The following is a 20,842-nucleotide window of genomic DNA, read 5'->3' as shown; positions in this document are numbered from 1 at the left end:
TCTACTTAGTTCTGCTTCATATAGCTTCAGCTTTATTGGCCCTGTTGAGGAGAATAAGCCTGTGCACTATGAATAATGTTCAATGAAGGAAGGTGTGAACGGTTAATTGCATTGGCTGGAAGTATTCCTGATAATGTCTGCGATTTTTCCTTTGCTTGTGTACCCCAGTCACTGTATAAAATGGCTTGCATTGAGTTTATTGAGAGCGAAAAAGTACTGGCAAGGAAAGCTAATGGGGAACGGTCAATCGATGTGTTGGTAAAATGACCTTTTGTTGTTTCCCATCGTATTTGGTTTCTTGTGCACCTGCCTTTTTTCTTGTTTTTCATTATTATCTTTCACTCCCACAGACTGACATTCCCAACAGATTTGAAATGAAACTTCATCGAAACAACATCTTGGAAGAGTCGTATCGTAAGATGATGGCCGTGAAACGACCCGACGTGCTCAAGGCGCGGCTCTGGATCGAGTTTGAAACGGAGAAAGGCTTGGATTATGGTGGAGTTGCTCGCGAATGGTTCTTCCTCATTTCCAAGGAGATGTTTAATCCTTACTACGGACTATTTGAGTACTCTGCAACGTAAGAGAACCTTTTTTGTTCGTCGTTGTTTGCTCTAAACATCCATTGTGGCTGTGGGATTCCTGCAACGCCTTTAGCTTTCTGATAAACATGGCCTCGGTGTTTCTGTAGAGACAACTACACGTTGCAGATTAATCCAAACTCAGGCCTTTGCAACGAAGAACACCTCAGCTACTTCAAATTCATTGGACGTGTGGCTGGAATGGCCGTATTCCATGGAAAACTTTTGGATGGTGAGTGCTAAGTTGCACGTCATATATTTCTCAATACGTTCAACCTTGATTTTCTGATCGAGCTATAATCTGTTGTGAAAAGGCCTTCATAAATGGCGCTAGGCATGGAGTCAAACATAATGGGACTTGATGTGAATGATCAACTGATGAACGTGGAGTTTAACAGGGAGGCACAGGTTGCTCACTTTAAACCTCCATTGACAGGCTTCTTTATCCGCCCCTTCTACAAGATGATGCTCCAGAAAACAATTGTGCTGAAGGACATGGAGTCGGTGGTAAGTCGTCCTGCTTAGCACCGTCCCCACCGAGCTCCTCTTGACAAAACTAATGAATGTTTAAGTTTACAATTGCCTAAATGACATGCAGTTGGTGTTTTAACCACCAAACGTGCAGTTTAAGCCACTTTTTATTCTCACAATCAATCATTGTGATTTTTTTCTCAAATCTCCCAATGTTCTTTGTCTGCAATATGCTTAGCTGTTTCCTTCCATTCTTTGTCCGTTGTGTTACTCGACTTTACCTCTGCCACCGAAGTTTTCACCTCCGTTTGTCTGTCTGTTTGTCTTTGAGCAGAATATCTCAAAAAGTTCTGGAGGATTCGGCCAATACTTGATGGACAGGTTGGGTGTGTGACAAGGCCGAATTGATTCGATTTTGGTTCAGGTCCGAATACAGATCCGGCCTATCAGTGGGTTACAAAACGTAAACTGTTGCGCTCTATCGAGTGCCGTTCTAGTTGATAATGTGTCGTCAATGATGTGATTCTCAGTGGATGATGACTCAGTGGGACTTTCCTTTTCCCATTATTGATTATCCCCACACTTTTTTTTCAACGAGGGATGTTGCAATTGGCTCTGTCTTGTCCATCCGTCCCTCATGCTATCTCCCAAATGGTTGTGCAGGAATTTACCAAACCTGGTTGTTATGATCACCACATTGCAAGAAGGTGCGAGAGCGGTATCATTTTTTGCCCTGGCCCTTGGAACCTTTGGGGCCATGGGGTGTGGTCAAAAGATAAAATACCAAAAAATGCAATTACGGCTACATTTGAAAACATTTTTAAATGAAAATTTGCATATGCAATAAACATTGGGGGGACGCATGAAATATGTAACAATTTTTTGGATTTGACACCCAGTTGTTGCCTCAGGGAGACCTTGAGTGATGGGGGTAAAAATATGAAAATTTTATTAACTCAAAATTTGACATTGGGTCATTCCTGGTGGAATTTTTTGCCATCTTTTAACTTGGCTTTAGTTGGGAAGCACGGGGATTTGCGATGGCTTGCCATCGACTTCGCTCTAGTTTCGTTTCGCACAGGTATCGTATCCTGGAGTGATCATCCTTTGGAACGAGGGTACACCAGGCTGTTTATGTGTACTCGCAGATTTTTACTCATCATGTAAAAAATATAAAACGTGGTCGAAATACTGATTCTCACATCGCCTTACCTTGTGAAGCCATTCATTGCTATTAGAATGCTGTGAGGTATCCTTCGGTCTGTATCAACAGTGATTGAAATCCCAGGCTGATAGCTACAGCATCTAGTCCATGTTTGGCAAAACCCCACAATGCTGTGTTGTTTATTTTAGGATGGTGAATATTATAACTCACTTATGTGGATTCTGGAAAACGATCCAACAGATCTGGATCTTCGCTTCTGCACCGACGAAGACCTTTTTGGTCAGGTATGCACTAAAAGCGACCGTTCGGTGCTGCTGCCCCGATGCGTTAGCCTCTTGTGTTTTTTTTCACCAAACTGTTAGCACAGATGTTGGTGAAAACGTGCTTCCTTTTCTTTTTCTGCAGACTCACCAAATAGAGCTGAAGCCGAATGGCTCGGAAGTGGTGGTGGTTGATGAGAACAAGAGGGAGTACATCGAGTGCGTGCTGCGTTGTTTCTCATCTTTTACACCAGTTTGCACAATCTGTAAAATATATCAATTATCTGATATGCGACATCAACTTCCCTGTTGTTGGATTTTTTTTTAATGCATCTGCACATATAGCTTTGCAGTTGTGGGCAATTCTTTTTTTTCTTTTTTTGCTGATATATTTTGCTGCGTTGTGTGATGGTAAGCGTGGTGATTTTGAAATGGATGAATGGTTCAATAGAGCTTAATTGTCATTTTATTTCCTCAGTCTTCAGCGTTTTAATTAATGCTGCTAGGCGCAAAGCATTATTTATCTCTGGCTGTTCACACCTTTCCGACATCACAGACATGTTCTCGGGAAGGGGACTTTTCGTTCCCTGTGTGTATTTTCTCCATCTATAAATACTCGCTTTGATATGCATGGCTTTTCGCAACAAGCAGAACTGGTGTTTAAAGGTTGTAAGCTTGCTGAGTTAGCCAGTCGTTGAAGAAAGAATATCTCGGAGGTCATTCATGAATTGGAAAGTGTGACATCTTGTTGATGGGAAGTGATGGGACAAAATGTTTCAATGGTCCTCGCCATGTTTAACGTTTGCTATGCTTTTAGTGAAACATGAGCTTTTGGAACTAAAATAACTTGGCCTGTTCCTCCAGCTTGGTGATCCAGTGGAGGTTTGCAAACCGGGTGCAGAAACAAATGAATGCATTCATGGAGGTAATGCATAAGTAACAACGACAATTGTGAGACATTTAACTTCGAGCGCGTCGCCTTGCACTGTTAGCATCAGGCATTCACGGACACGGGCCTTGTATTTTTAATGTTTGCTTTTGGTTCTTATAACATAGCCCATGTGTTAAGCTGACATCATGATGTTTTCCCTCCAGGGCTTTTGTGATTTGATATCACTGGACCTGATCAAGATCTTTGATGAGAATGAGTTAGAGGTAAGGAGACACCGTTTATTAGTCCTCTACCGGTTTCACCTGTCTGTCCGTCGATCCATCTGTCCTTCCCACCTGTGGTTTTCCAGACTTTTTCTCCCATACCCTTTAACATATTTAACTGAAATTTGGTACATGACTTTATTATGATAAGATACAGAACAAATTGGAGTTTCAGGGCATTTTGCCAATTTCACAGAGTTATGCCCTTTTTGGACTTATCACATCGGTAAAAAAAAAAAACCACCTTTAGAGGCCTTTTTTCCCCGCAAGCGGGGGTTGGCCTTTTTCGGGGACCGTGGTTATTGTTGTTTTTTGGTCCCCTTTTTGAAGCAATGTTTTACGGCCGGATGCCCTTCCTGCCGCCAACCCTTTTTGTCGCCTTTTTACGACAAACAGGGAATTACCAGTGAACTGGTACTCAATTAGCCGACCTCGGAAGGATGACAGGCTGAGTCAACCCCCCTGGCGTTAATTCAGCGATCGACCGGGATTCGAACCCAGGATCCTAGGATCCTAAGCTGGCACCCGAGCCGCTAGCCCAACACCAGGCCCAACTTATCACATCGGTAGGCGACATGTATTGCAAAGCAATTCTCCCTTTTGTTATCTCCGCCACCGCAGGTGGGTGGAGGTTGTTTTCACCCCTGTCTCTTTGTCTGTCTGTCTGTGAACAGGGTATTTTAAAAAGTTGTGGATGGATTTGGACAAAATTTGATGCAGAAGTTGGGTGTTTGATGAAAAGGACGAAATAGTTGGATTTTGGTGATGATCTCAATCCGGATACTATACTTTTTGAAGTGATTTTTTTTACCATTGAGTGATAGGGCCAAAATGGATAATCGATATATATCACAATATCTTAAAAGGTTGTGGACGGATTCGGACAAAACTTGTGGTGGACAGGTTGGTGTGTTACAAGGAAGAAATGATTCAATTTCGGTGAAGATTAGAATCCGCACCCAGATAAGTTATTTTAAAAATGATTCTTCACCATTGACTGATGGGGCCAAAACGATACATAGCATGATATTTCAAAAAGTTGTGGACGAATTATGACTACGCATGGTGAATGAGTTGGGTAGGTGACAAGAACAAGCAATTCGATTTTGGTTTTAAGTCCGGATATAGATTCGGCCTATTTGTGGGATACAAAAATGTAAACTGTTCATCCTGGCGAAGGTATGTGCTCTACCTTGTGCTGTTCTCATTACCTTCGCAAAAGCGGAAGGTTATGTTTTGATCGCTGTGTATTTATTTGTATGTCTGTCTGTGTGTATGTTAATCGCATAACTCAAAAAGTATTCAACCGAATTGCATGAAATTTGGTGGGATGATTGGTTATTATACGGGACACATTTGATTAGATTTTGGGAAACAGATTTGCTCAAATTCTGACTATTTTTAACTCGATCGTATTTCACTCAAAGTTATGAGCGACTGAAGAAGAAGATGTCCATCCAGGACGTCATCACTATAACGCGATCTCCCGCGATCATTTCAACCTCAAAAAAAATTATAATTGCAGATTTGACAATAGATGAGGCATATTAACAAACGAATGAAACAGATTTGCTCAAATTCTGACTATTTTTAACTCGATCGTATTTCACTCAAAGTTATGCGCGACTGAAGAAGAAGATGTCCATCCAGGACGTCATCACTATAACGCAATCTCCCGCGAAGGTATGCGCTCTACCGAGTGCCCGTTCTAGTTTTCATTGTTTTCGTTTGGCTAACATTCCAAACCACTATCGGCTGTTTATAGAAGGGGGAGAATACTGGTTGGTTTTTCAAAGCGTTTTCCAATCACCGATTGACCATAGTTATTTTTCCTATTAATTATTTCTAATGCTGCAAGGAATGAATAAAGATGATAATTTACATCCTTATTTGTATGAAAATACCACCATTAAGTAGCAATTGCCATTGCGGCAAATTACCAATGATTTATGGTGAGACAGCCATGTTTTCTAAACTATTCAATGGAAGCACACATGACAGTCGTCAGTTTTGGATAAGTGTAGACAAGTTCAATGTATATATGCTGTCGTGGCCAAAAATATTGGCACACTTGCACTATTTTCAAATAATGCACCATTTCTTCCAGAAAATTATTGATATAAAAAAATCTGTTGGTATCCGCAAAAGTACTTCTTTTGTTTGCAGTGGAACAAAACAAAAAAGCTGAAAGAATTATTAAATCTTAGCTTATTCCACACAGAAATCCTAAAATGACCCAGACAATATTATTGGCACCTTTTAGAAGTTGTTAGAAATAATTAGATTTCAAGCAGGTGATTCTCCTTTACTTTGGAATTGAACTCACCTGTGGTGAGTTGCAAGTGCCTGCAATATAAAAATCACTCATTCAACCAGTTTGAATGGAGAAAAGGAGTCATTCTGCTGTTTTGTGTCACTGTGTGTACCGCAATGAGCATGGAGAAAATAAAGAAAACCAGAGAATTGTCTGAGGAGGTCAGACACGAGATTGTAGCCAAGCATGGAAAATCTCAAGGCTACAAGTCCATCTCCAGAGACCTCGATGTTCCTGTGTCCACCGTATGCAATGCTATCAGGAAGGCCCATGCAATGACACTGCAGCCACCTCCCTGGACGTGGCCGCAAGAGAAAACTTGATCGAAGATTGCAGCAAAGGATTGTTCGAATGGTGGAGAAAGCACCTCGATCAACTGCCAAACAGATTCAAGCTGACCTTCAGACACAAGGTACGACAGTTGCAACTCACACCATCCGTCACCAACTCAATGAAGGGTTCTATGGTGGGAGACCCAGGAGGACCCCACTGCTGTGAGAGACAAAGGAAAGCCCGACTGGAGTTTGCCAAAACACACCTGAACAAGCCAAAATCCTTCTGGGAGAATTTCCTGTGGACAGATGAGACCAAATTAGAGCTTTTTGGTAAAGCTTATCATCTCTATGTTTACAGAAAACAAAATGAAGCCTTCAAAGAAAAGAACACCTTCCCTACAGTCAAACATGGAGGAGGTTCAGAAATGTTTTGTGGTTGCTGTGCTGCCTTTGGCAGTGGGTGCCTTGAATGTGTGCATGGCATCATGAAATCTGGAGATTACCAAGGCATTTTGGAGCGCAATGTTCAACCCATTGTCAGGAAGCTGTGTCTCAGTCGAAGGTCATGTGTCTTGCTGCAGGACAATGACCCCAAACACACTTCAAAAAAACACCGAGGAATGGTTTAAGACAAAACGCAAGACTGTTCTGAAGTGGCCAGCAATGAGTCCAGATCAAAATCCCATTGAACACTTGTGGGTATATCTGAAAACAGCAGTTTGGAGAAGGCACCCTTCAAATCTGGGAGAACTGGAGCAGTTTACACAAGAAGAGTGGGACAAACTGCCAGTGGAGAGGTGTGGGAAGCTCATTCATGGCTATAGGAAGTGCTTGACTGCAGTTATTTTGTCGAATAATTTGCTGTGTTTGCTACCAAATATTAGGTCTAGGGAGTCAATAATTTTGTCAATGCCATTTCTTTTTATTTTCTGATTTGAAAGGATATACACTACATGGCTAAAAGTATGCGGACACCCCTCATGGGATGCCACCTTTCCAACAAGTCAGTTCATCAAATTTCTGCCCTGCTAGAGCTGCCCTGATCAACTGTAAGTGCTCTTATTGTGAAGTGGAAATGCCTCGGAGCAACAACAGTTCAGCCGCGAAGTAGTAGGCCACACAAGCTCACAGAACGGGACCTGCTGAGTGCTGAAGCACGTAGCGCGTAAAAATCGGCTGTCCTCGGTTGCAACACTCACTACCGAGTTCCAAACTGCCTCTGGAAGCAACGTCAGCACAACAACTGTTCGTTGGGAGAGTCATGAAATGGGTTTACATGGCCGAGCAGCCGCACACAAGGTTAAGATCACCATGCGCTATGCCAGGCGTCGGCTGGAATGGTGTAAAGCTCACCACCATTAGACTCTGGAGCAGAGGAAACGCATTCTCTGGAGTGATGAATCACACTTCACTATCTCGCAGTTCGTCGGGCGAATCTGGGTTTGGCGGATGCCAGGAGAACGCTACCTGCCTGAATGCATAGTGCTAACTGTAAAGTTTGGTGGAAGAGGAATAATGGTCTGGGGCTGTTTTTTATGGTTCAGACTAGGCCCCTTCGTTCTAGTGAAAGGAAATATTTACGCTACAGCATACAATGACATTCTAGATGATCGTGTGCTTCCATCTTTGTGGCAACAGTTTGGGGAAGGCCCTTTCCTGTTTCAGCATGACTGCCCCTGTGCACAAAGCGAAGTCCATACAGAAATGGTTTGGCGAGATTGGTGTGGAAGAACTTGACTGGCCTGCACAGAGCCCTGACCTCAACCCCATCAAACACCTTTGGGATGAATTGGAACGCCAACTGCGAGCCAGGCCTAAACTCCCAACATCGGTGCCCTACCTCGCCAATGCTCTGGTGGCTGAATGGAAGCAAATCCCAGCAGAAATGTTCCAACATCTAGTGGAAGGCCTTCCCAGAAGAGTGGAGGCTGTTATAGCAGCAAAGGGGGGGACCAACTCCATATTAATGCCCATGATTTTAGAATGAGATGTTCGGGTGTTCGACGAGCACCTATGGGTGTGATGTTCGGGTGTCTACATACTTTTGGCCATGTCGTGTATTAAGTTCTGAATCAAAAACAAAGGTTCTGTAATATTAACAGTGAAATAAAGAATTGTAGAGACTAAATACTTTCGTCAATTTCAACTTATTTTTAGAGAAAATTGTGAGTTATTTGAAAAAAGTGCAAGGGTGCCAATATTTTTGGCCATGACCAGCATCCTGCCCTCCAAAGAATTTTCTAGAAAATGAATTGATGTTACTTGCTGCATAATGGTGCATTTTCTTCAGCAAGGAACAATATCGTAATTCTCAGGTTTTTTTTCTTTCTTTTATTTTGTATTGCAAGGTTGCAAGTTGAATATTTTTTATTTTTTAAATTTAAATAATGCACTCATAGTGTAGTGACTTGGTGGTTAGAGATGTGTTTGGTCCTGAAAGAACTGAGTGATGTTTGTGAAAACCATTTACAGTACATGTAAGCTGCATAAGCATGACTTTAAGGTATTGAGGAGAGTGGGACATCAGGAAGGAGAGGTGTAGGGGGTAAGAAGATAAGAGGCAGAGAGTGGCGTGGGTGGAGGAAGAGAAGAGGGAGTGAGTGAGAGTGGAGGTAGGGATGAGTGCCATGTGGGTGGGGGAGAGGAGTCGGGTGTGGGGAAGGTGGGAGAGAGTGGCGAAAGAGCGTTGTGCGTGTGTGCACACAAGATTATGATAACAGGCTCGGGTAGTAGGTCCAGCAGGTCAGCCCAGGCAGTGCTGCTGTTTGACTAGAGCGTCCCAAATTAATCAAGATGGTACTGGTTCTGCCAGGCAGGCAGTGTTTCAGAAGTGAGGTTCAGCTAGGTAGTTTGAATGTGGGATCAATGGAGGGGAGAGGAGTCTAGGTTTTTGGAGATGATTCAGCGGAGGAGGTTGGTAGTATTGTATGTGCAGGAGACCAGATGTAAAGGAGACGGAGCGAAGTGGTTGGTCGGAGGATACAAATTTTTGCACACGGGTGGGGATGGAAGGAGTTATGGCATGGGAATAATAGCATGGAAGAGATCAGCAAGCAGATGGTGAGAGCGGAAAGGTGGGAGGGACGGATCATGATGGCATGGGTGGTGATACAGAGGCAATGATGCGTGTTATGTCAGTATATGGGCCACAAACGGAAAGGACTGGCGCAAAGAAGCAGGAATTCAGGAACACAATAGAGAGGATGGGAATGGTTGAGATGGAGGTGATGCTGTGTATTGCATGGGACTTTAATGCGCATGTCGGAGTAATGGAGCTGGGTGAAGAGGAATGTGTTGGTAAATTTGGTTGCGGAACGAGGAATAGAGAGGGTCAAGAGCTGGTGTAGCTGGTGGTGAGGATTGGGATGGCCATAGCTGGATCATTCTTTCAAAAGTGGGAAAGTCACAAGATTACCTGTAGGAGTGGACAGCATGGAACAAGACAGGATTTGGAGGTGGTAAGAAAGGGACAGTTATGGAGCTTTAATGATTGCAAGGCAGTGGTGGAAGATCTTGTTACCACCCAGCACACACCTTTGGTGTTTGTGGTATGGATGAAGAAAAGGAGGGAAGTTAAAAGTAGGGGTCGGAAGATTATTGGGTAAGGTATTAGGGGAAGTGTAAGGGCAACGGCAATGCCGTCATAGAGTACAAGGAGAGGATCAGGAACAGGTATGAGCAACTTAACGAAGACGTGGAAGGTTTGGAGTTGTGGAAGAAGTACGGAGACGTTTATGGGGATTGCAGAAGTTTTGTGTGGAAGGACGTCAGGAAAGGGTGCATTGTTGAGGGATAGAAACCAGGTATAGTAGACGGAGGAAGTAGCAAAGGCAGTTGGTGAAAAGGAAGATGTTTAGAAAAGGCTAGAGAAGATCTGGGATAGAGGGAGGCAGCCGAATGCAGGGTTGCTGCACCTGCATGAGCAAAAGAAGAAAGCAGCAAGGTGAGCTGTGGTTATAGGGTGAGGAATAATATTGAAGAGGAGGTGTACAACAAGTTAGAAGGGGATGGTGGGAGGAAATTGATCGATAAATTGGCTTGTGACAAGGATGATGTACCCCACAGAGAGAGAGAGAGAGAGAGAGAGAGAGAGAGAGAGAGAGAGCGAGAGAGAGAGAGAGAGAGAGAGAGAGAGAGAGAGAGAGAGAGAGAGAGAGAGAGAGACAGAGACAGAGACAGAGACAGAGACAGAGACAGAGACAGAGAGAGAGAGAGACAGACAGACAGACAGACAGACAGACAGACAGACAGAGAGAGAGACAGACAGACAGACAGACAGACAGACAGACAGACAGAGAGAGAGAGAGAGAGAGAGAGACAGACAGACAGACAGACAGACAGACAGACAGACAGACAGACTGACTGACTGACTGACTGACTGACTGACTGACACACACAAGAGAGAAAGGGCCGGTCCATTGGGGACCGATCGGCACTCTGACTGTGACCGCACTGCCCTGACAAATCCGGGCAGCAGGGAAGAATGGGGAAGATTTGTTCACCGACTTGCTATGGGTGGTACAACCACAATGAAGCGCATCCCCGATAGTTGTCGAAGAGGCTGTTGAATGTATGTGTGAGAGGAGGGTTCAATTCTGGAGGATTGGAAGACGGGGTTAATTGTGCTGATATGGAAAGTGAAGGGCAATGTTCAAGATCCGAAGAAGTACAGAGGCATTACGCTCCTTAGTCAATAGTAATATCCAAGCCATGGCATCAAAGGATGCCCCTTTTATCACATCATTTCCTCATTCTACTTTACACTAAATCTGTCTATATTTTCATTCCAAACAGCATAATTCCAGCCACAAATTAATACTTCCACAGAGGGGAAGGTGGTCAGACAGGGAAATAGGTTCGAGTATCTGGGGGGAACAGTGACCGGGAATGGTAAGTCGGATGCAGAGGTGCGGAGGAGGATTCATATGGGTGTGAATATGTGGAGGAGGGTGGAGGGAGTAATGGCAGACACAAAGATATCAAGAAGATTGAAAGGGAAGGTTCTGATGTTGTGTGTAACGTTGGCCTACCTTTATGGTCTGGAAATGGTGGCACTGACAGAGAGACAGCAACAGAGGCTGTGGGTTTGTGAGAACAATTGGGTCAGAAGGATTGCAGGAGTGAAGAGGGTGGATATGAGGAGAATGGATGAACTGACATTGGTGTGCAGATGAGCTTGAAGGGGAGATTGGTGAAATGCCAGCTGAGATGGGCTGGGTACTTGGTGTGGATGGGGGAAGAGAGAATGGCAAAGAGAACGAATAGGTTGAGGGAACAAGGTCGGAGGAAACGAGGTCGGCCATGTTTGAGATGGGAGGATTGTGTGAAGATGGATATCAGTAAAGAAGGGGTGGTTGCAGAGTGGAGAGTTGGCTGAGGTCAAATGGGAGTGGAAGAGTATCGCAGGCAAGCAGGAGCATGAGCTTTTTCCCATTGGACCTCATCTCTTATAAAAGGAAGAGAAGGAGAAGAAGGAAGTCTTAGCCAGAGCCAAGTGTCCTACAGTTGCTGTGGTTCATGTTATTTTCATGGAAGCTTTTTGAAAATGCTTCGGTTTATTCGGTGATTGTCATTGCTTGAAAGTTAGGGCGTGTGTTTGTACCCTTAATCCACAATCTTTGTTAAGGAGGAAGAGTCAGTATTGCTGATTAATCAATGTGCAGTTGAATGAATGAATGAATGAATGATCGTTTTAAGGCCATTTCTCCCCGCTGGAGTGGGGGTTAGCCTTGTGGGCCCCATGGCAATCATGGTTCCCTGTTTGAGGCAATGTTTTTACGGCCGGATGCCCTTCCTGACGCCAACCCTTAGTCGCCTCTTGCGATGCGCAGGGGTATGGTGTACCTATTCTAAACGGGTACACACCGGGATCATGAACCGGGATCATGATCACCGGGATCAATGTGCAGTTGAATGTTGAAACCTATACCTGTGGACTTTGACCTGCTTTCACAGCGAGTAAGAAGTGCTGTGTTAATGCGGATAAAGCTACCATCATCTATGAATTGTAATGATAAGCTTACACTCAGCTCATCTTCGAGAGATGTGCACTGGGTTTCGGATTTTATTTCCCTTGTACTGAGTGGATCTTCATTAAAGCGTCCTTTGATGGCAAGCATTAGGCCCAAGTTGACAAGCTGCCCACACTGCCTGTAAGCGTAGGAGATTAATAGTTGCCATATAACTCAGAGACTCGAGTAATGGTCTTGTTGATGCTATTATTTGTGACTGCTCTCGCTCTCATTCAGTACATTAGTATTTTGATACTGCGTTTCATAATGCTCAACAATGAGTTTCATGATTATTGTATTTCGCAAAACACAACACGAGCACAGAAACGCACGAGATTGATTTCATGCAAAGCCAGTGCAAACTCGTAATTAATGAAACATCACAACGATTTGCTCGGTTGTAACGAGCCAACTGAGAACATTTAATTGTAGAGTCGTTCAATCTGCTGTTTAATATTCTAAGACGATCAACTATTGGTTGTACTTGTGCTTCCTGTTATTACGTTGAACTTGCAAATTCAAAACATGTCCGTTGATTTGTAAATTCAGTCTGCCATTCATTTGTACATGTTTTGTCATATTGCTGGTGGGTTTTAAAAGGTTTGTTCTGTTGTTGCAGTATAGTATGTCAAAAATGATGTGTATGTTTTATTATTGAAGACTCTTGTACACACATATTGAAGTCTCCTGCATACATATTTCTACCTGTAATACAAGGGCGTTGCTTTGCTGCTGTTGTTGGTGTTGTTGGTGTTGTTGGGGTTCTTGTTGGGGGTCGATTTTTAGCTCACCTGGAACGAAGTTCAGGGGAGCTTATGCGATGGCGCGTCGTCAGTCAGTCCTTCAGTCCGTAAACACTTGAAACTTATTTTCCGAAACCGCTGATGGGATTGCGACCAAATTTGGCACAAATTTTATTTGTTGTGTTGTGACTAAAATTTGTTCATGGCATTAACAATATTGGGGCCTAAGGGGGTTTACCGGGGGTCAAAGTGGATCCAGGTTTGACCCCCCAAAATAGATATTTGCTTTTTTTCTCAGAACCTACACACACAATTTTGATGAAATTTCACCACACCCTTCATCATCTGTGATGTACCAATGTTTGTTCAAGGCATTGGAAAAATTGGTGTCTGAGGAGGTACACGGGTGGGAGGGGGGGTTGCCCCCCCAAAATAGGATTTTTGTTTGTTTGTTTAAGCCTCAGTCACACTGGATCGTACGTTTTCTGGATCGTGTGATTGGTGGCAATTTGGCCGAGGTACGACCAATCGGCAATGTTTGCTACGATCTCCATTTGCGATCGCATACTGCAATTGCTCTTAAGACTGGTGGTAGATCATCGTACAATTGGTGGTACGCGTGGTCGTGCGATCACCAACGATTGGAGAAGATCGATCGCAAGATCAATCGTAGGTAATCGTGCGACTAGTGGTGGTGATCAGCGACCGATCGTACGATCAATCGTGGCGACCTGCGACCACTCGCACGATCGATCGCAGCCAGTCGTGAGATGGGTCACTCGATCAGATCTAAAGGCTCGCGATCGTGCGTCAGCATCAGTAGTCACCTACCTCTCAAGGAGTGCACTTCGTCGAACTTTTCAACTGAAACTATAATTCGCTATGCCTCCCAAGAAGGGAGCTGTGGCCTGGCAGCTTAGTTCTGCACATTACTTTATTGTGTTAAAGATTTTACTTTGACAAAGAACTTTGTTTGTGTATACATGTATTGGTTTAATTTGTATTTAAAATAATAATTTTTTCCATTGTAATATAAACCAGTCATTTATTACTCAGACTATACACACACAATAAAGACAATTAATTATTACTTTTTCTCCTGACATACCATGAAATAGCATGTTTATTGTACAAGTTCATTGCAAAATAGATATGCAAAAATCGATCATACACATAGCATATAATATATGATGCACATATTTCCCAAAAAAAATCAAAATTCCAGCATTCACACAACAGTTCCTAGATCATGTTATCCTGCCATGGGACACTGCCGACGTTGTTGTAGTAGTGCTTGAGGTAAACGCCCACAGCCTTGGTGAGCTAAAGACTGCGAGCTGCGAGCTAAAGACTGGTGGTACCACCAATCGTAAGGTCGTGCAACCAGTCGGGACAGGTCGTGACTGGTCGCACTACCGATCGTGAGGTCGTACGACAGGTGGCACCACCAATCGTCAGGTGGCAGGACCAGTAGCACGACCAATCGTGTGACTACTTGACCCGCGATCATGCACGACTGGCGGTGCATCCATGCGCGACTGGTGGTACGACCATGTAAGACCTGTCTGCGACCTCTTATGATTTGGAATCGCAGGTCAGAAGTTTTGAACATGACCATCGACCTGGCTGCGACTGATTTTGCTCTGGCGATCACCCATGACCTCTGCGACCAGTCACGCGCTCTTTCTACGATTTTCCCACGATTCCAACATTTTTCGGTCGCAGCTAGGTCGTAACCTGGTCGCAGGCCCGGTGTGACTGGGACCTTAAAGCCTTAAGATTATGTTCTTAAGATTGCCCCATGGTAGGATCTTAAGATTATATTTGATCTTAAGATTATATTTGTCTTAAGATTATATTTGTTATGGTTGCCCCCCAAAAATAGGTATTTTTTTGTTTTTTGTTTGTTTAAATTGGCTTTGTTTGGGTCGAGTGTTATTCACAATGAGGGACCCTGAAAAATCTTATCATATATCTCCATCTTATTGTGTTATTTTTACTATCACAGTGGATTATTTTATTTATATTATCATGTCTACGATCCACCTGGAGTTCCTTCTCCAGCAGTAGAAAGTCCTCATTTGAGAGCTCCTCCCGGTACCAGTCCAGCAACTCCTCTACGTCACCTTCCTCCACCTCATCAAAACCAACAGTCTTGGCCATTTCAACGATGTTGCGTCGTGTTTTCAACACATCATTATTCTCATTGAAACCCTTAAAGCCATGAACAAATTGAGGGTAAAGTTTCCCCCATACACCATTCATACAGCAACGGAGGACTTTCCTCCAACACTCCTCAACATTACATAGAACATCCCTTTTGTAAAGGCATTCCAGAATTCATTTACAGTCATCTGATCATTAAGAGTTGATTTCACCTACAAATCATTAAATCATTATCAGGTTTGCAAATGTTCTTCGGAGATAATACATCTTGAATGTAGCAATCACTCCCTGGTTCTCATATCACCTGTAAGATCACCTCTTTCATACCGTGCTAAAACATCCATTTTTACATCAATAGTGATGGCCTTCCTCTGTATTTTGCTCGCACTACCAACCTTGCTACTCCACAGTCCAGTCATGATTGCAAGGGTTACGCTTATTACAGCGGCACGATTCACGAGCAAAAAGGGAAACACGTCATTACACGCACGACACGAAGATGGAGGGTTTCCCGAAGCTGAGGGAGAGGGAAGGCAATCTAGCCAGAATCCAGGTGTTATCGCAAACACGTTTTCATGTTGTTCAGTGCAAATATTTAATCGCAGCGTTACTCACGCACTCAAGTCATGTAATTCCTAAAACATGGTATAAATTACAAGACTGCTCTACTCCAAAAATGCACCAACAGAACACGCATAAAACGCGAGCTTACCGTACTGAAACTGGCATGTACGCCATTAACAGTGTGGTGACGCTACACGCCAGGAAATGGTACTATGTTTTTTTTGGTTTGTTTTTTATCGTATGTTTTTTAAAAGTAGCACTAAATTCTATACATATTCTTTATTTAAACGTATCGTCTCCCACCTACCTTAGGGCACCCGCTGGGACCCGAAAAGGTTCCACAGAAAGTTTGGCGGGACTAGACCCAAAACTGAGGGAGTAGTTTCAGGGACAGACAGACAGTCCTGCTTTATTATAGAGATTACTTTTCCCTCTTTTGCCCCGTTTCCCAACCATATTTCCAACTGACTTCACAGCTCGATGAGAAGCGACAAACAAGTAGGCTTTCGCCTGACGCTTCCAAATAAAACTAAAACAATTAGCCGCTTATTTGATACAAACACAATTGCAACCTTAATTGATACCAAATACTCAACCTGAAGTGCTACCAAGGCAAGGAGGGATTGTGACTTTATGGCATTCAGCCAAAATCTCTCGGAGGGCAGCTTCGCATCGCTGGCTGCTCGGACAGATACACATGCACAGTGGCTGATCCCATGATTCCTCTCGTCCAGTCCTGCAGGGTTGCTATTCAGGTGATTACAGGCAATACTAACCTGTCTCACAGTTATGTGAGATACCCAGCTCTTGTTCCCTGTTAACGGATAAGCAATCAAACGCTGCACAAATTCTGCTTCCTCTTGATAGGAAGAGCCAACAACGAAGGACCAAATGTCGTCCCAGATGAAGACCTTTTGGCAGTCCCAACTACAATCAGTTTTTTCTGATCTTTCCATAGTATTGGCCATTCGCCTTTTGAAACGCCATCCATGTGTATGCAAGCTAAAATTGCTGTAGAATAATGCGGAAGAATAGATTTGAGTGATGAGACATGTTTATTGGGAGTTGGTTGTGCATTGATGCTTCGTAAGAAATGCATATTCCAGTTGGGAAAACAACTTATTTGCTCATGATCTTGTCGAAATTAACCAGGTTCCGGTGTTGATCCCTCCCCAAAGGAATGGTGAATGGGAATGTGCACGTGGTAAACTGCAAGTGGCTATATTGTTCTTTGCTGGAATGATGGTTTACAACGGCAGACATTGTATGTCCATCCATGAAATCATACTGCACTATATTGTCTCCTGTTGTTTCATCTGCAGCTTCTCATGTGTGGCCTTGGCGATGTGGATGTGAATGATTGGAGGCAGCACACCCTGTACAAGAGTGGTTATTGTGCAAACCATCCTGTAATCCAGTGGTTCTGGAAGGTAAATGTTCCCCTTCTGATGGGCCTATTGAATTCCTCTCTATGGTGCACGTATCTCACCACTAATTAAGGAATGGAACCTGCTCCGTCATCATATTTTTGATATGATGCTTGATAAGTTCAGGCCCATGCATGCATGTGTGCATCTCATTTCCACATATTAATGCTACACACACAAATGCACACTCTCTAATAGTTGGGAATGTTGCAACACATGCCATGTTGGAGAAACGTTCATGTTCAAATGTCATTTCATTTTTATTGTGTTATATGAAATGTATTCATGAAACCTTACAAGTAAATTTAAGCTTAATTTCTACAATGCTTTCAAGAGTCATCTAACGCATTTCGCCCATTCTTGCGTGGCGTGATATTCCAAACCAAGTTGCAAAGTCTGAGGTCCTGAATGACTTGCGAGGTATTCCCTCGGGCTCAGGTCTGAGATGACTGGAGGCGTTCCCACAGAAAAGCTCGAGCCCTAGATTGCAGAGGGAGTGTTCCCACAGAAAAGGTACGGAACTGGATGGCATAGGATGTGTTCCCACAGAAAAGGTACAGAACTGGATGGCATAGGATGTGTTCCCACACAAAATGGTCGTCTCCTGGATGACATAGGACGTGTTCCCAAAGAAAAGTTGGAGTCCTGGGAGGCAAGGACTTGTTCCCACACAAAATGGTCGTCTCCTGGATGACATAGGGTGTGTTCCAATAGAAAATCTTGAGCCCTGGATGATTTTAGATGAGTTCTCACAGAAAAGCCCGATTCCTGGATGAGAAAGGGCATGTTTCCACTTTCCATGAGAAAGCTCCAGTCTTGGTTGACTTTGGATGTGTTCACACAGAAAAGCTACTTCGTACCAAATCCGAAATTTGGAGAGCTGAGGTGTGCGTCTGTGCTTTTGCCTGCTGAAGTTAGTATGCCGAAGTTTCAGACTAGATAATCCGATGAGAACCATTCTTAACCTGTGTGACCATCACACTACACAATGTTTATAAATACATGATACAAGATGTTGATGATACAGCTCCAAGTTTTTCGAAAAGATAACAAACATGTTTATTTACTGTGATTTGCAGGAATTTTTCTTTTTTAATCCTCCATGATGGAATTGTGAGAAATCAACATGATTTTTTAATGTTAATTGCCGTTGCTCGTTTGTGCGTGCACTGACCACTAAATAGCATCTGTGACGTGGTGTAAAGTTCACCCGGAATTCCAGCATCTTAAAGCGTTACTTAGAAATTGTTTGAGATTGGTTTGAGGTTTGTACAGCATGAGTACCCTTTGCTTGCTCCAGGCTGTGTTGCTGATGGATTCAGAGAAGCGAATCCGCCTTCTGCAGTTTGTGACTGGCACTTCCCGCGTGCCTATGAACGGTTTTGCTGAGCTGTACGGTAAGTGGAAGGGAGGTGGAAGGTTGGGCTCATATCACTGGCGATCAACTTCCTCTTATTTATCCATCAGATTACTGCTATGACCTTTTTTTAGTCTTGTAAGTCGGGTCAATCGCAGTCATCCAATTTCCCTCGTCCATTCAAGGTGATTCATGACTACTACTTTAACTTGTTTTACAGGATCTAAGGCTCGTTTTTTATAAGTTATTGTTTTATAACGTTTTTATAACTCGTTTATTTATTACTTGCAAAATCGAAGATTTTTCATGTATATTGGTCGGTTGCGTTTGTTATTGTCTGTTTGTTTGTCTGTGTGTTTGTCACTCGCCTACAGGTCACAATTCTAAACCGATTGTCATGAAACTTCACCAAGTTGTAGAGGTCGTCACAATTGAGAAGCCTATCGATTTTGAGATCAAAGGTCATCTGGAGGTCAAATTTCTAAAAGTGGCATTTTTCATCCAATTGACTTGAAAAATGAACAGCATTTTCACATTGAGTCACTAAATATTCAGTCAGTAACAGTCATGCTCTGTATGGTTACCTCCACCAACCAACTATTTTTTTTAGGTCAAAAGTCAACTCAAGGTCAAACTTCAAAATCGTCAATTTGCATCTGAAAAATCATACATTTTCATCCGATTGACTTGAAAATTAAACAGCAATTACATAGCGCATCACTGAATTGGAAACCAACTATTTTTGAGGTCAAAAGGTCAAAGGTCGATTCGAGGTCAAACTTCTAAAATAATCAATTTTCATCTGAAAAATCGTCACTTTTCATCCTATTGACCCAAGCTTTGATCAAGATCGTCAATTTTAATCTTGATGAAATGGACAATTTGCTGGATCAAGCTGGGGCACCCTTTTTTGGGGAGGGGGGAGGGGGTGGATTTTGCAAGTATTGTACTCTGCATGATGTCGTCTTGTTTATTTATTTATTTACACAAGAGCCTGTATTTGCAAATTTCCCCAACTCAGACTTTGGAATGTTTCCAAAGCAGAAAATCCTTACATTTCATGAAATTCTAAATTTACTTTCACCTGGCTTCTAGCAGAAACTGTTTGCACACGGTACTGGTTACCTCCACCACCAAAGGTGGACAGAGGTTATGTTTTCACACCTGTCTGGTTGTCTGCCTGTTTGTCTGTCTATGAGCAGGATGTGTCAAAAAGTTATGGACATATTCAGACAAAACGTGGTAGACAGGTTGGGTGTGTGACAAGGACAGATTGATTAGATTTTGGTGAAGATCTGGATCCGGATACGATCATTTTTTTCAGTGATTCTTCAACATTGACAGATGGGGCCAAAAACGATAAATAGCAAGGTATTTTAAAACTTTGTGGACGGATTCAGACAAAACCTGGTGACAGGTTGGGCGTGTGACAACGACAAATTGATTAGATTTTGATGAGATACGATAATTTTTTTCAGTGATTCTTCACCATTGAGGGATGGGGCTAAAACCGATATACAGTGAAACCTTGACTTACGAGTTTAATTCGTTCTGTGACCGAGCTCGTAACTCAATTTGCTCGTTTCTCAAATTAAATTTCCCCATTAAAATGAATTGAAATGCTATTAATCCGTTCCAGCCCCCCAAAAACCACACCAATTTTTTTTGAAATATATATATATAAATATCTCGCGCTTTATATTTCACCTGTATGCAGCATACAAGTTGGCAGGATGGCCTGGACTGGAGGTACGCACACTTGACTCTAAACTGTCCAGCCTGGGTTTGAATCCCGACCCAGCTATAACCTGTCATGGCGGTGTTTCACAGGCAGGGTGATTCATCAATGTGTGTACCGCTAAACTGGGCGCCCCGTTTGCGTCCCATTAGTTGTTGGATGTTAAGGATCTCACCGTGCCTTCCACAAAGAGAAGGCGAGCTATCGCCGGCACTCTGAACAAGTTGTGGCCTGGCATGCTCTTCTCCTCTGCCGTTATATACGTCCTCCTCGGCATCTTTTTCCAGAAGAGCCCTGTCTCGTCACAGTTGAAGATTTGCTGGGGGATGTATCCTTCGGCTTCTATCAGTTCAGCAAAAGTTATAATAAAATCTTCAGCTGCCTTCACATCCGAGCTTGCTGCCTCACCATGCCTGACGACGGAGTGAATGCCGGTCCTCTTCTTAAAATTATCAAACCATCCCCGACTGGCTTTGGATGACTCTTCCGATGCCTCGTCCGTTGATGTTCCCGCCGTCTGCTGCACCAAATCCCCGTAAATGTCTCGTGCCTTCTAACAGATGATGCTGTCGATCACGGTATCTCCTGCGAGCTGCTTCTCCGTCAACCACACAA

The 20,842-nt window shown here is 43.3% G+C and overlaps 1 protein-coding gene across 8 annotated transcripts in view; it reads left to right on the top strand.

The window, feature by feature from the left end:
• Positions 1-20,842, top strand: part of LOC137431527 (E3 ubiquitin-protein ligase NEDD4-like) — a 274,005-nt gene that overhangs the window by 240,881 nt on the left and 12,282 nt on the right. For all 8 annotated transcript variants that reach the window (XM_078782180.1, XM_068122932.2, XM_078782179.1 and 5 more), the window contains 9 exons: positions 351-580; positions 692-813; positions 1,018-1,088; positions 2,406-2,501; positions 2,623-2,696; positions 3,342-3,402; positions 3,573-3,632; positions 17,028-17,135; positions 18,433-18,529. In XM_078782180.1, the coding sequence (XP_078638306.1) occupies positions 351-580; positions 692-813; positions 1,018-1,088; positions 2,406-2,501; positions 2,623-2,696; positions 3,342-3,402; positions 3,573-3,632; positions 17,028-17,135; positions 18,433-18,529 (919 nt within the window). The remainder of the gene's footprint in view (positions 1-350; positions 581-691; positions 814-1,017; positions 1,089-2,405; positions 2,502-2,622; positions 2,697-3,341; positions 3,403-3,572; positions 3,633-17,027; positions 17,136-18,432; positions 18,530-20,842) is intronic.

This window comes from Myxine glutinosa, chromosome 7 (assembly GCF_964187855.1).
Source record: "Myxine glutinosa chromosome 7, kmMyxGlut1.1, whole genome shotgun sequence".
Lineage (NCBI taxonomy): Eukaryota > Metazoa > Chordata > Myxini > Myxiniformes > Myxinidae > Myxine > Myxine glutinosa.
The sequence above is the reverse complement of the archived record's forward strand: the minus strand, read 5'-3'. Positions and strand labels throughout refer to the sequence as shown.